Source organism: Hydractinia symbiolongicarpus, chromosome 4 (genome assembly GCF_029227915.1).
Source record: "Hydractinia symbiolongicarpus strain clone_291-10 chromosome 4, HSymV2.1, whole genome shotgun sequence".
Taxonomy (NCBI): domain Eukaryota; kingdom Metazoa; phylum Cnidaria; class Hydrozoa; order Anthoathecata; family Hydractiniidae; genus Hydractinia; species Hydractinia symbiolongicarpus.
The window spans coordinates 25,682,252-25,698,846 of record NC_079878.1 but is presented as its reverse complement, the minus strand read 5'-3'; the positions used below and the strand labels follow the sequence as shown (position 1 = coordinate 25,698,846).

Genomic DNA, 16,595 nt, shown 5'->3' with positions numbered 1-16,595 from the left:
TTAATAATCAAACGTAGAAAGTTCTCTGGTCATACTGAACAACCTTGACAAAAACAAGAAACTTCAGCAGACATTTTTAACTATTTAAGCATTTAATATGTACGTTCTTTGAAGTAAATTAATTTAAATATATATCGTACTTATAAAAAATACTTCTTATACAAAAATATGGAAAAATATGAAGCAACTAAGGAAATAATCTGTAACTTTTATAAGTTGAAGGATTATTTATCAAAAAGTTAATATATATAATCAGAAAGCTTTCTTACAAAAAAGAAAAAGGATGCGGGTAGACGGAAAATTCTATTTTTGTGTTTGTGTAAGACAGAAAACAATCCGTAAGAAATGACTACACCAATATAATCCTAAAGGGACGAGTTTAAAAAGTTAACATAACAGAATAAAGTCGTGAGGACACGAGGTAATATCTTGTTACATCCAATTTTGTTACAATCGTGTAAAACAAGTATTATTTTTATCTCGACAAAAAAAACATTCAGACATTCAGTATAATTACTGCATTTTAATTGGCTGGATACAAAAATGTTGACCCAGGCTTGTTGTAGAAAGTGGTGATACAAAAAATTTCTTTTCGGAGCAAGATTTTTTGTTACCGGTATCATTCTTCTGTTAATTGCAAAAAAATTTTGTTAGCGGTGAGAAGATACAAAATCAAATTGATTTTATTTTACTTCTTGTTTTGGTCAAGTCAACATAACGTTGTGAGTGACAAAAAAATGTTTTCAAAAACAAAACTTTGCAATGGTGACACATTTACATTTTTAATCAATAATAATCAACGTAAATCCATTACTATCGTCTAAAAAAGTTGTCTCTTGCCACCCTTTAACTTATTGCCAAAACATTGGTTTACTTCTCATAGCTTCTAACTTTGGGCTGTCATCTTGAAAAAATAGTTATTACACTGAACTAACCAACAATAAGAAAACAGGAAGTAAACGAGGACTGAAAATGTTGATTTGTTTATCAGCTCTATTGTGATGACCTTTCCTCCTCCCCAGGCCAGTTTTTAATTTTATCAAATATTTCAGAACAAAATATTAATCGGATTACACTGTTCCTGCTAGTTTCTTTAATAACTATTTTTAGCTCCATGGTTATGATACTGTTCTTTTTATATTATTCTACAAACCTCTATATTATTCTACAAACTCTACTTGTAAAATTTTTGAATCCAATTAATCCAATGGTCTACCCCTTTAAATGTCTATAAAATCTTTAAAATAGATAAAATACAACAATTTGTAATAAAAAGTATAACAATTTACATCAAAAAACATAACAATTTTAAAACGCACTATATTAAAACTTTTCATTAAGACAAAACATATAATTATTGACACGTGTTTACCCAAATTCTTTTATTCGACGACCAAAAACTTCAAACAGGATTGTTGTTTTTGAAAACGTCGCAGAAAAAGTGTGGATATCAGCAAAATTTATTGACAACATCTTGTTCCCTTCCTTTTTTGTGACAACAACTGTGCAAAGTTAAAATTTATTTTTAAAAGCCAATCAGAATGTAATTCTGGCCTGTATAGGGTTAAATTTAGCCTAATGCTGACCTAAGGTTCGTCATTGCAATTTAAATCTATGGTAATTATTTATCTTGACTCTTGTAATAATAAAAATAATCATTTATCTTAACTTTTGTAATAATAACAATAATTTGATACTCGTAAAATTTGCAGTACATAAATATTCAAAAATGGCAAACGCTACCCCTATGATTGTTTTGGTTATAACTTTCTTGGCTCTACTTGTGGCACTGGCTGGAATTTCTGCAGGAGCTGCTGGATATTCCTGGTGGAAGACTGAAACACCAATAGAAGAGGAAATAGGTTTGTGGCGTACATGCACCGAAAAAACAAATTGTTATAACAGAGAAGAAATATTGGAATTTAGTGACAAGAACAAAGGTAATGGTTGTACTGTAAATGTGATTTGAACTCACGCGATCGTAAAAGACGTTAGCTTTAAATTTGTTTTTGTAAATTTACGTTTACAATTTTTGTTTCGAAGCTTGATAACTTTTTTAAAGAGTAGTCTCCACTGCTACAAAATATTGTTTTCACTACTGTACAATTTTATTTAATGCCTAAATGCGCCAAAACCACAAGAAGGAATCCATTTCTTTTGATATTGATTAGAACTGCTACTAGCTTCTTCAGATGAATCTGATTTGATTTAAAAAAGCTTTTAAAATGCTTTTGTGAGTTTTAAAGTCACGCTACGTAAACACAATTGTGATATAATTATTGTGTGCAATATAGTGTAGCAGAGGAAACATAAGGTTTAGTCTTACCCTTTTGAATAGAGAATAGTAAAGAATAAAGAATAAATAATAATATAATGTGCAGTTGCCTTGAAAGAAAGTAGTCATTCTGAAATGTGAAGAAAACTTGTATTACTGTTTTTGCTTCATTATTTACCTTTCCTTGCAGAAAAAGACATAACCCTTACACTTCTTCTGTGTGGAGGTTTGTTTGCTGTTCTGGCGACATGGAGTGCTTTATGTCTGTGTTGCTGCAAAGGCAGTTATAGTGGATGGATATGTGGATCAGTATTGGTACTCAACTTTTCATTTATAGCAGGTTAGTGTTTTATCATTGCGATTTATTTATGTTAGTTGCTAAAGGACGAACTTGCACCCAAGAATATGCACGAAGAAAATTCTCAATTTAAAATTATGCTGATGTCCTTGAATTATTGTGTATGTAATTAAAGAATTTAGAGAAGAATAAATATAATGCACAAATATAACTATTGTTCAAATATTCTGATATGGTTTCGGGACCACCCTACGCAAATACACAGCAAAAGTTATGAATTCTTTTTTTAGAAATATACGACTTTTCCGTGCTGAAAGGGTTAATTCAAACCAGCTTAGGATATACAAATATACACTCAACAAAAATATCCAACAATGATTGATTAGGAAGTAGCATTTGAAAATTATATTTTTGTGTTTTCTTCCAGCTGCTGCAAATTTCGGTGCCGTAATATACGCTGAAATAGAATTTAAAGACACTTGGAATACTTCCGATCATGGATGGTCTGCTATTTCAGCTTGGATTGGCGCAGCAATGTGCTTTTTTGCTTTTGTGATGGGTATTGTGTTAACGTGTTTATCGCCAACTAACCGAAGACCTACATCATATAGACATAACTTGGAAGGACCTTATTACAACCAAGGTATGCAGATGAATGAACAAGGTTACCAACAAAAATAAAAATGCATACCTATGCATTTTTAAGCGTGTTTAAAAGACATTAGATTTTTAGAAAGTTGAATATTTATTTCTATCATGCCCAAATGATGATTAACATAAATTTTTTTGTCAGATGGCACTCGTTTGCTCGTCCCGGGATATTTTTATGTTAATCAATTCACCTTGTACAGGTCTAAAATTACTGATGACGGAAAATGTTTGCTATTACTTAAATATGACATCATAATTTATGTAGCATAATTAAATCTGAAATTTTTTAAATGTGAATAACTTGAAAAAAAGAGTTTTTTAAAAAAATTTAAGAAGACTTGTTAACCAACTTTTAAGCTCTATCATATAAGTTCAACATCATTTTATACCTCGGGTTCCTTTAACTTAAGATTTTGTCAACAAAAATCTTAAAATTTCATCTCGAAAACGATTGAGACCTTGCAGTTGTTTCATCAGCAAACATGGAGAAACACCAGAAAAGATACAAATAGGGCAAGTGTGTTACAAAAGATAATACAAGAAAACCGTCCAGTTTGATTACACATTCGTATTGTACACATACTTTATACTTAAATATTGTATTGATTATGTTTATATATCTTGTATCTATGGCAACGTTCTTGTTTATATAGACCTGTTGTATAATTTTTATTTTACTTAAAAATGGGTGTATGACACCCGAAAACGTCGTAAAATGTTGTTTTAATTTGTACACATGGATGTCCAAGTTTTAACATAAAATATTGTCAATCGAATTTCTAATGTCTCATGTAAAAACAACAAGAACTGAAGCGGCTTGAACACTCACACAACAATATGGTGATAAATAATTAAAATGTATTCATTCAAATATAAAATATACAATAATAAAATTTGGTATAAAATATTAAGGCACAAACTTAGAGAAAGAGATGATGATAAATTGAATCATATTAAAAGTTATGACTATTTTTCGATAACTGAGATATGGCTGGAGTGCACACAACTCGAGTCAATTTCAAACATTATAACATTGTCAACATACAGTAAATCAAAACAATCATTTCAAAACAATGAACACCCTCATTTGATGCGAGATATCTCGAAATTCGAATAGAATATATATCTACTGGTTTCATTATTTTGGGTTTAGTATATAAAGATACATGATAATAAGAAAACAACAACAAAAAACGCTGCTATACGCAAAAAAACAATACATAAACAAAAAATTTTGGTCAATATAGCGCGCTATTTGTGGTGGCCTTGATTTTGATACTATTTGCACCCTTTTCAACTTTTCGTTACCACCATGACAGTACGCAGCCCATACCAAATCACACATTTCTACGAATGTGTGAAATAATAAAAGAAATTCATTTTTTCCCAAAAAGAATTTAGATATAAACACATAGTTTTAGCTTGTTTTATTATGTTATTTTTTTTTTCTTATCGTTATTTTAACTGTATTTTGTACTGTATTAATGTATTTCAAGGCATGTTGGATATTAAAAATATATAAATATTCTGGTGTGCTATAAGTATTTAATTAGCACAAGTTGATAAATTTCAGTAGTAATTAAATGATGAATCAAAAGATGAGCAATATAACAAGAAATTATCCTTTTGATTTCTAACTGTTTTTTTATTGTTAGCTAATATTTTGTTTACGTTGGCAGGGCTGAAATACTTTAATAATTTTTTGCAATAGATAACAATAAGTTAAAAAATTATTGGAATAGATGTTTAATGTCGAAGAACATACTTTCAAAATAAATGTCCACAACACGAAAATAGACTTGTGATAATTCTCGATTTCCTTGACCTTCACGGGCTGTCTTATAAATTGTTTTGTTTCGCAGGCCGTCTTTTTAATTGTTTCGCAATGCGGACATTGTAAAAACTGCGTATTTGTAACGCTCTTCACTCACTTGTCTTTTATGAAAGTTACACAATAATGATGCATTGTCAGTTAATGGATTGGTACAGCTAGCCACACGATGCAGTTTATAAGAAATACAATGTTTCTTAACTTGAAGCTGATTTCAACTGCTAATTGAAACTTGAAATTTAAATTAATAGATTAACAGGGATCTTGCAAAAAAAAAAAGTGTTAAAACAATAAACTAAATAAATTTTCAAAAAATCTCTTTTGAAGTTAAAAACAAACAGATTAGACTCAAATATGTTTCTTTTTTAAAAGGAGTGCTAGCACAGCGGCCTTGGCAATTTTCTTTGTTTTATGGTTTATTTGTGGAATTGAAATTCACAGTTACGGGGCAAAACTGGAAGGTTATATTGTGATCGTTTAGAAAGAATAAATAGTTTTTGCGAGAGAAGATGACAAAGTAATTTTGATTACTGTCAACAACTGAAGACATTGTGAGTGCGATTTCCACAACACAAGGCTGTTGTCCAGTTGTTTTTGTCTAGTTGTTGCTATTTTAGTGAATTAAACCACCCCTAGCTAATACGGTAAACATGTGAAACAGCTTGGAGAGTAAGGTAATGAGTGATACACGTTCTTGTATAAGAAAACAGTCTATCAGGGTTTTTTCTTTTGAACATTAAAAAACTCCAAGAAACTCTAGGCTTAGTTGTCATAAAAATTTCAATAAATTTTAGGCTAAACCAAGCTTAGTTTTTATAAAAATCCGAAGAAACTGCAGGCTATATCAAGCATTTTGGGATCATGGTTGTTGACTTTTTGGGATTATTGATAAACTAGTTATCGCACTGAATCCTCGTGCAATATGACATATCATTTCTTGTTCTAATATTTTTATTTTTTATTTTCTTCGCCTGAAGCTTGAAAACAACTAGATGAAAATATCAAAACTAAAATATTTGCCATATTGTACCCTGTTCCGTGTGATAACTAGTTTATTATAATTGTGAAACGTCTACGTCAAAAAACTTGAAAGCCGATAAAGGTTTTAAAAATAAATAAATAAACAATTCATACACATCAATTCAAGCTATTTCTAACCCAACTTTTTCCGCGGGTGATGAGCTTTATATTCAATCCACTGAGTTCGTGTTATAAGATATTACTGCTAAAAACAAAATAGATCAATAGATATATAATAAAAATGACGGAACCTGCTTGGAAATAGTAGAAAGAATTATTATAAAACACTTTGTTCCAAAATGTCACATCTACCATATTATTAGTGTTTAATGTAACTTTAATAGTTTTGTTGCTGTTAAATACAAACGTGGGCTATTAAATCGAAGAAATTGTATCGTTACGAACTTTGATATACTTTATTTCGAAATATCTAAATTTAAAATTTTTTTACCTGATAAATTTTTATAATAATTTTTATAAATTTGATAAAATGTTTTTCGATAAAGTCCTTTAAAGAAGTCTTAATCTTGTTTGGTAGAAAAGAAACCGTTGTATATATTTTTGCCGTATTTGGTAACTTTGTCCGTACAACTACGCACTAGACTGACCAACTTTAAAAATATTAAATTATTTTTATTTAAAGTGTTTTTTTTTCCTTTTTCACATTTTTAAATGCCACACTTTAGGATTTACAAAAATCAATAACACACCATCCATACGACACCTTCGTATATGGCCGTTTTTGCATTATTCATATTTTTAGCAGGACAGAGAATCTCGTAATTTTAAATAAAAATATAAGAAGAAGAATTTGGTTATTTATATGGAGATAAAATCATACCGAAGTAGTAAAAGTCAGTTAAAAGGTAAAGAAAACCGCAAAAGTTTTCATAATGTCGCACAGCTTTAACTTTATGTTGTATTACCACCCAAAATTGATGTATTAGTCTACAAAGGTTTCGTTTAAAAAATTGTCAAAATCACCTTACGTATGCTATCAGGGTGGTCGTTTGTTTCAAATGAAAATGAACTTCGTATGTTCAGGTGGTTTTTAAAAAAGAATCATTAACACTTTTAATTAGATAGTTGTTTCCTATTTCAGAATAGTAAGAGCTGTATTTTTTTTCTTTAAAAGTAAGTTTTTGTGGCGTTAATTCTGAATTAATTGGTTCAGAGTCGGTATAACACAAACTTGAAGATTAGAGATATAAGCCATCACATGTCTAATCTTTGAATCTCAAGATTAGCTAATTGAAATATTTGTCAGAGTTTGTTAGGAATACGACAGTCCAAGTCCAAGACTAACTGCACCAGATCAAATTTAGTAATCACAAATTTAAAACAAGAAAAAGAATGTATAAAAAGTTAGAAATGTTTTGTTCTAATTTTTTACAGGATAATCACGAAAAACAAAACAAATTCTTATAAAAAAATCGACTCCATGCCTTGTTGTGTTCTCTTACTACAAATCTAATATTCTTGCCGATGTTAGGTAAAATCTTATTATTAATGGCAGAGCACATCATAAAGCTATATTTTTGATGATTGCGATGAACAATTGTGGTGCTTGCATTGACTTAAATAAGAATGAATTATGGAAAGATGAAAATAAGGATATTCCGAAGAAATTAAAAACTACTTTTTGTCTGAAAAATATTATTAATTTTTAGGGACGCAAATGCAGTTTAAACTGAACCCTGCGCAAGACAAAGTTGCTATTCTAGTGCATCCATTTTCCTAAAACAGATTTATAGTTTAGCAGATTTTTGTCTGTTCATTTTTTTAAATTATAATATTTTTTTCGACTTTCTGTTCATTGGTTCGTTTTTGATATACTTTTTATAATTAATTTTTGGCGCGTTTTTTAAATGATGGGCTTGTACATAGTCTTCATTCCTTTTTCTTAAGATCTGATATCAACCAAGAGAACTTGTTAGTAAACTCTAAAACATGCGTATGGTTGTGAATGATCCGCTTATTTTCTCATATGAAATTGGACTAAGAAAACACAGGTATAATATTAGTAACCAACGTCGTATGATTTAATAGTACGACTTGACACTCGCATCTCAAAATTTCATATTGTAATTCACTTGCTAGCTCAGAGTAGAATGAAACACAAATGTTCAAGTATTTGTTATATCCCATCACAATTTAAACATAATCCTTTCTATATTGTTGTGTTTTGATTAGTTCTTTTTCATCAAATGTATTTTCATACAACTCTGTAATTGTATTAAACTTTTTGTATAATACCTTTTGTTTATCCACAACAGTAAATAAAAGTACGCTTGGGGTTAAAAGAATGTGTAACTAATTTCCCTACCTGACGAACACATTTAACCATTTATTCTCTGCACAAAAAGCTAACAACTAATTCAACATAACAGTGGTGAGAAAGATGGATGAATTTTAAAAAAGAATTTTGCTCATAATTTCAAGTAGATCAGATCAGGAAATCAAATGGTATAATGAATTTGTTCTGTGACAACATGAAATATTACAACATGCGCTGTAATTTTTTAGTTTTTAGTTATATTTTGTTTCAAGTCTTTTTTTTCTTGCATTGTGTGACCATCTTCGTGTTGTTGCCTTAAATTAGTCACAGTATTGTTTAAATCTCGTAACACTTTTCTTGCATTTTTATATTGTACTTATCAGCGTCTTTTTTCCTGATTTGGATAATACCTAAAATTCTATCAATCGACTGTAATTGACTATTTTAAACATCGCCAAATTATCACAAACTACCAGGTTTAAAATATCAAATTGTTTCCATTCTGTGAATATTAATGCACAGAATGTAAACAGAATTACTGTATTAGTACGGAACTAGTCGATAAGGCCCGTAGAAAAATCCACTCAGGCAAAAGGAAGATGGACAAACAGGTTGTTTTACATTTTTTGCTGACGTCAGCAGTGCAAATACAAAATAAATAAATTGAGAAACTTGATTTCATGTTTCCTCCATTGTGTAGACCTTACACTGCTGATCAAGAAAATGGATATGATCGTGTGGTTTTGATTAGCTGTTAATGAAATATAAGGGTTTAAAGATTTTGCTGACGTCAGCAATGACCCGTCAAAATCAATTTTTTTTTAAAAAAAATTGTATACATGTTGCCTTCATCGTATAGATCTTGAAACGCTGATCAAGAAAATGTTTAGGATCATGTACTTTTAACAAACGGTTGCAGTGATATTAGAGTTTAAAGGTTTTTGATGACGTCATCAACCCGTCCATTCCGAAAAGGATTTGGGGACCTAGGTTTGGGAAACTTACCCCAATTGGTCCCAGGGGGTCCCTAGTTACCTACGCGGTGAATAATCATTGACGTCACCACCTCGTTTTCAGGTTATTTGGCCTCAAAATTTTTAGTGGACTGTAATAGCTTCACTAATCTTAATTAACTTTCCTTTGACGTCAATACTATTTTAACGTTAAAGTTTGGTAAATTACAGAACAATTTTATAGGCGATGTTTTATAGAATTTGGTAAAGAAAATTGTGAAGAATATAATCCACTTTGCAAAAGTCACAGACAGATAGACAGACAGACAGAACTGGCGTATTATTATATAGATTACTTTACTGAATTACTGATACCTAAAATTAACTCAAAAACGTGGCCTTTGAACTTGAATAAAATCTCTTCTGAGTCACTCTATTTATAATAATATTTATAATAACCTGTATTTGTTATAATAGTTGTTAAATTTTCAGCATAATAAAATGGCAAACGCTACCGTTCTTTTGGTTATGAACTTCTTGGCGTTATGTGTGGCAATGGCTGGAATTTCAGTGGGTGCTGCTGGATGCTCCTGGTGGAAGAAAGACAATCCAATAGAGTTTACAGAAGGTTTATGGCGTGCTTGTGCAAAAACAAATTGCAGTAGCAGAGAAAATATATTGGAATTTACTGATTTCCACCAAGGTATGTAAAGGAAACTGTATGTGGACGAAAGAAAACAGAGCTGAATTCACATTCTTTAATTCTTTTATCAACATTCTGTGTAATTGGTTGATTAAAGTATTTGTTAGTAATATTTCCTTTCTTTTATTTCACGAAAAAGAGGGACACATACTGCCGCGTTGGAGTGTTTACAAATGCTTAAAATTTGTGCGTAACTAGGCAGCGCACAATTGTGATACTGAACCCAAAGTATGGAGCCATTCAATTTTTTTAATGTAAGAAGTTTCATTACTCCATGATAGCGAAACTAAAATATTAAAATGCTCAAATGGCTACATTGCTTTTAATGACAGCGGAGTTTTAGAAATTGTGATCGTATGATGCGCATAAGCCTGGTGTATTGTTTTTATAAATGTTAAATGATCGCATTAGGAGTAAATATCACCAATTCCACGCTTATCTTGTCAGTTTTATTTAGAAAAAGACATTATCCTTACACTTCTTCTGTGTGGAGGTTTTTTTACTGCTGTGGCGACAATGAGTGCATTATGTCTGTGCTGCTGCAAAGAAAGTTATGGTGGTTGGAAGTGTGGATCAGTTGTATTGCTCATCTTTTCTTGGATGGCAGGTGCGTATCATAACTGTTTACTTCTTATGTCAATGTTGTATTGTTGTAACACCTTTAACTAAAAAGATTTGACGGAGCAGATTCTTCAGCGCTAGAAGAATTTTAAATTTATAAACCAATCAACCATATGTTGATTGGTTGATCAACCAATATGTACGTACCAACCAATATGTACGTAGAAAAACCAGATAGCAAGGTACTATTTCTCGACGATGCTAACATGCTGCAAGAACATTGTGGAAGATGTTGGCAGCAGATTGAAAACATGTTTAAAAGTAATAGGAATGATAGAGAGAGTAGAAATAATTATTCCGTACTCTGGAGTAATGTAAAATGGTAGGTTAGGACAAGATATGCTGAGCAACCTGTGTTTTTATTTCAAATGCATTATTGTAGCTAGGTGATCAGCAACTATATATGTTTTTGAAGAAAGTATGCTATCCAATGTGTAGAAAAGTAGTTCTTAACTATAATGTTCCACATTTTAGACTCCGTACTCAATTCAGTGTCACATACAATTAATTTTAGAACTTTTTTTGATACGATGGGGTAATGGCAGGTTGTAGTATTCGTTTTTGTTTAAATTTTGGAGTGCTTATTTTCTCAAAATACTAATATGAGGGATACCCTTGTAATTTGAGTACTTACCCCTTTAACTGGCATAGAGTGCCGGGGTTTTTGGCCAGTTTTTCTTTAAGGAGTTAAGCAATCCGTAATTATTGTCAATATTGACTTTTATTTTATAGTCGCTGCAAATGTGGGCGCTATGACATACGCTGAAATAAAATTTAAGGACGAATGGGATACTTTTGACCATGGATGGTCAGCAATTTCAGCATGGGTTGGTGCAGGAATGTGCGTGTTTACGTTTTTTATGGCTATATCCTTAATGCGTTTATCGCCAACTACCCGCAAAACGTCTGCTTATATAGAGAATTTTGAAGAAAGTCACCAGAATCAAAGTATGACGACGTATGAATGAATGAATTATTGAACCAGATTGTAAAATAGGCAAACAATGCAAGCATATTTGCAAGCATCAAATATTTGAATATTTTTGATTATATGTTCATATGTTTTTTGACAGTGAATATTTGCACAAATATATAAATTAATATTTACGATAATTGGGTGATTTTCTAGCGCCGCACTTATGGCTTCTTTTCCCAAAAACTGATTTTAAAAGCTGTATTTTAATTGTACCATAGTGGCTTCCTAATGCTGAAAAAGTGATTACCATTGAAGTTGCTATATGTCGCATCTGGATATATTTAAGTAATATATGGTATTTTAGAGGAAATCTAAAATCATTCTTGTATACTATTATATTGCTGTTTATTTTTTTTCACAGTATAAGGCAATCAATTTTTTTAACTATAACCACACCACGATCAGCTTCTATGTGACCTTATTTAACTAGAGCTGTAAATTTGTTTGCTGTATCTTGATTAATAGAGCTGTAACATTTTTTGCCCTATCTTATATATTTTATTCTCACTGTGGTGTTTAATTATTCTACCTACTTGACTTTTTTATCTATATAATAATACGCTTGTGTGAGTGACCATGTGAGTCCACGACACGCAAAGTACGGGTCACTTTCTTACGACGTGGCGTTACGCTAAAATTTGCCAAGTTAAAAAACGCAAATCAGGGGGTTACTATTTTTAAACATTTGATTCTCTTTTCTTATTACTTTTAAAAATAAAATTCTTTTTTTATTTAATAAAAACTAATTTTTATTTTGTTCCTAAATGTTTATTTGTTTTTTTTGTTTTAAAAGCCCCGTTGGTGGTTATAGATATAATAATTTAATTTTACCCCCGGTTTACCATGTGCACGCCGTATATTACGGAAACAAAGTTTATCAACTGAAAAAAGAAAACCGAGGTGAAGAAGGTTGTCTCTTTCTCAAAGTTATCCTGAAAAAAGTTATTTCAAACAATGTTTACTCATCACGAGGGTTAGATTAAAGCTTATTCGCTTCTCCTATCATTTTTGTGTTCTAGGACCGAGGTTGCTTTCTTTTTAAAAAAAAACTATCAAATTCGAATGATAATTCGAATCTTAACTTTAAAAAACAAAACTGTTGTTATATTGTAGAGCGGATTTTGTTGTCGAGCGAGTATAAAAAGTTTATGTTGTTGTCAGAAATATTTGTTATAAAGAAGAAAAACGTACGATGATATAACGTCAAAAAAAAAACTGATTGGAAATGTATCAGACTATACATTTTCAATTTTTTTTCTTTGGGAGTCGAAGTAAAAAACTGATTGGACTTTTATCCAGAGAACATTAGCTACTACTGAAAAGGAGAAAAAAAGCAGGTGTGTTGTTTAGATTATCTGGTAGAGAAATAAATTTAGGTGAACAACGTTTTTAAGCTGTTTACACGGTTCCAGCTGAATTTTCCCTTAAATATGAAGTTAAATATATTTTGTCTTGCGCCTGAACATATTTTTGTTTGTAAGAATATACTCAAGGTCAGTTAGATATCTTAAAATATGTCCAACCTCGATTGTTTGTTCTAAACAAATATAAAAAGAATTTGCCAATAGCTATAGCAACTTTATTTTATTAATGCATTATATATTTTCGGGACATAGAAATGCTAAGAATATAATTAAGAATAACGAGGATAGTATTTGTCAAGAAAGTTAAGAACATTTTTGTAAGAATATACTCTAAACAATGGGCTAGAATATTCTAACGTCTAAGCTTGATTGTTTCTTCTGATATAAAAATTTGTGTGATGCACAAATTTAATTAGAAGTTTACTTTTTTATTGCATATATCTCACAAACTGAACCTTTTTTCTCCAAAGCAATGTGCAAGTACCAGGGAAAGTTAAGAACATAAAGGCTGAAACGAAAAGAAAAACACTGTTCTTATAAAATACAGCGTGTATATCGTAGAGAAGAATTTATAAAAATTGTAAAAAATAAAACCTTTTGCATTTTTATTTGTCGTTGGACGGTTATAGATATAGAATAATGCAAATTTCTATGTTCTGTGTCTTTATTTGGCACCTCTCAAAAGGACTCAATGAGAGATTCAGTGGATTTTTTTAAAGGGAATTCGGCTAGTCTATAATAATAACTGCTGTTTGTCGGCTACAACCGAGTAATACTAAACAATACAGGAAATCTTTAACCTGAAAATACCAAAATCGATATCGATAGACTTTGCTTCGAGGTGCAAATTTCTGTGGATTTTTCACGAGTTAACGACTAATGCAATTGTATTTATATGCAGCTAAATATTATCAGTCAAGTGTGAATAACCTGTGTTGATTTTAAATTCACCTACTTTATTACTTACACAAGTGGCTGACCAAATTGGAAATAGAAATTTTCACTATTTAATTTACCTATATAAAGTCGTCATAAAATCAAAACTAACCTTGTTTTAAGTATCGAATTTAAATAATTTGAGTATAAAATACCAAAGCCAACTAAACCTATGCTGAATTCTAAAACAGTTTCCCAAATAATCCGTGATTGAAAATCTATATACAATATATATGTATACAATTGCCTACCCCCTTTCACATTGCTTCTTGATGTTGCAGTATTTCTAATTTGTCCAGTTCACATAAATTTCGTCAAAAATATTAAAAATATTCCAAAAATATCAGTTTTAGTTAATGTCTATTTTCATTTTATTGTTTTCTAATATTTTTAATTTCTACTGATTTGGTATCGGTAAAACGCTGAGTTTCACTTTCGATAACTTTCATTTTTGATCTGTGCCAATTTTCTATTATTAAGAAAATACGCTATCACTTTTACATTACACACATTGAAATATATGTCACAACTGTGGCCGGTAAGAGCTGTGGCAATATGCTAGCAGCTAGCTTTCATCTGACCACACATTTTAATACCACGGAAAGAGAGTATTTAACAATTATATTTCCAACAAGAAAATTATAGTTGAGTGTTTTCTTTCAAGAATATATATAGCAGACGCACTAAATCGTATGAAACTAAAGGAGCGAATTGTGCATGGTGAACTCGGCGGCGAGCCGAGCTTAGTGACGAGCTTAGAATACTAAATGTAAGCTGGGGTATTAAAAATCAGACAGTTATTTTGAATTCTTTTCTAAGAGTTTTTCTAAGAATTACACTAAATATTACGTTCTGATTGGTTAAAAGTTTACAGGTAAAAATAGGAACTGCTTCTACTTTTCGGCGATATTTTTTGAAGCAAAATAAAACAAATAACACTGCGCATGCTCAAATTCATGTTACCGGCGAATTCGCCGTCCAATTTGCTTCGTGAAAATCCCCCTTTAACTTTGCAATTCTCAGGAAGCCGACTAATTTTTGCAACAATAAACTCCAAAATCACCATTTATAAACCAGCAAATAGTTAAGTTTCACTGGTTGTAACTTTTGTATCCTTTCTGGCAATAGACTTATACCAAGTAGCGGTAATGTATAACTTTTATATTTACGCCTTCGCTCTGTTTAATGCTCTCAGAAAAGAGAGTATTAATATCGTCCAACCACGAATTAAATTTAAGAAACGCACGTGTTAGAAGAAAAAAACTATAAGCTCAATCTAAGTGTAATAGACCACTTCTCGTTCAGTGAAATATTATACCGAATAACATAAAAGAGGGGGTTTGGTTATGAGCAATTTTTTTAATTTGAAGCGAAGTAGTGCACATATAGTTTGTTTACTTGCATTATTTAAAAAATTACTTTGTTAAAAATCTGATTAATAAAAATGGTTAATAATCGCATTAATTTGCTAGTCATTGGGCCGTTATAATAGTTAACTTTTTTGTCACCTCCTCCACCAATGCCAACTTTATAACTGTGTTAACCACGATTTTATGAACCTTCTCTTTAAAAAATTCAGAAGTCCACGTTTCGTCGTTCAAACTACAACTGCTGCCCGAATGGGTATGAAAATATGGTTGTGAAATTATCATTGTAAATTCTCTTATTGTTTCTGTGCAATATTGTATTAGTACACACATCCGAGGATCTATTTTCTTACATTTTGTACGAAATATCAAGGAGGTTTAAAGAGACCTCCTTGAAAATATTAACCATTAAAAAATACGTTGTTAGCTATGAGTTTATAAGAAACGAGTAAAAAAGATTGGTGGAGGATGCTCAAAAGGATGCACAACATCAAACGCTTTGTCAACATTAATTAAAGGTATAGCAATTACTGCTATTATATTAAATCTACTTAACGATGTCAAGCTGATGATTAAAAGCAATGGATCAATAAATTTTTATTAAAGTTTTCTTTGTTTATCAAAGGTATGACTTTAAAATGAAGACGTTAGATATGTGATGAGGATATGTAACGCATTGTTATAGCAAAGAATCAAAGGCAAGTTATTTCAAAACAAAACTGTGTACTTTCAACGCAATGTCTGGTTCGCAAGACTTGCGTAGTATATTGGATTCCAAGCTAAATTCAATAAAAATGCAACACTCCGAGTTAACAAATGAGTTTGTTACATCAAGAAAGAAACTAGAAGTTAAATTGAACGAGATAACATCAGCGAGAAATATGATACAAGAAAATTATAATGAACTGGAATTATCTTTATCTCATTTGGAAGTACTTTGTCGACGATATAATGATGATCAAAAATATGTATCCTATCTTATTTCAGTTCTTTTGACTTTTCAACATGATCTCAAAGAGGAAAGCACTTGCGAGAAACACAAATTCACGAGGAGTTTTTAACAGGAATATTTTTAAACCAAAACTTGTACAAAAGTTGTTTTGACATAATTAAGACAGCTCAGTAATGATCATATAAAGATGTTGTTAACAGTTTACCATGGAAACAGTTTCGATATTATGTGTAATTAACAAGGTTAGATTAAAACAGTTACGCGCTTAAAAAGACGATTTAAGTTTTTTAACGTTAAGTTACTTACATTAAATAGGGTGTTTAACATATGTTTGAAGCACAAGCCGATACGCACTTAGTTCCTTTAACGA

The 16,595-nt window shown here is 30.8% G+C and overlaps 2 protein-coding genes across 2 annotated transcripts; both read left to right on the top strand.

Moving 5' to 3' along the window:
• The first annotated feature begins 1,506 nt into the window (after nucleotides 1–1,506).
• LOC130642045 (uncharacterized) lies at nucleotides 1,507–5,018 on the top strand. Its single transcript, XM_057449113.1, has 3 exons — nucleotides 1,507–1,940; nucleotides 2,466–2,615; nucleotides 3,001–5,018. The coding sequence occupies exons 1-3, from the start codon at nucleotides 1,730–1,732 to the stop codon at nucleotides 3,252–3,254; spliced, it is 615 nt and encodes a 204-aa protein (XP_057305096.1). The 5' UTR covers nucleotides 1,507–1,729; the 3' UTR covers nucleotides 3,255–5,018.
• A 4,780-nt stretch (nucleotides 5,019–9,798) lies between these two features.
• On the top strand, nucleotides 9,799–11,812 carry LOC130642046 (uncharacterized). The gene is made up of 3 exons (XM_057449115.1): nucleotides 9,799–10,009; nucleotides 10,467–10,616; nucleotides 11,363–11,812. Exons 1-3 carry the CDS (start codon nucleotides 9,808–9,810, stop codon nucleotides 11,596–11,598), a joined length of 588 nt encoding a protein of 195 aa, XP_057305098.1. The 5' UTR covers nucleotides 9,799–9,807; the 3' UTR covers nucleotides 11,599–11,812.
• Nucleotides 11,813–16,595: the final 4,783 nt, after the last annotated feature.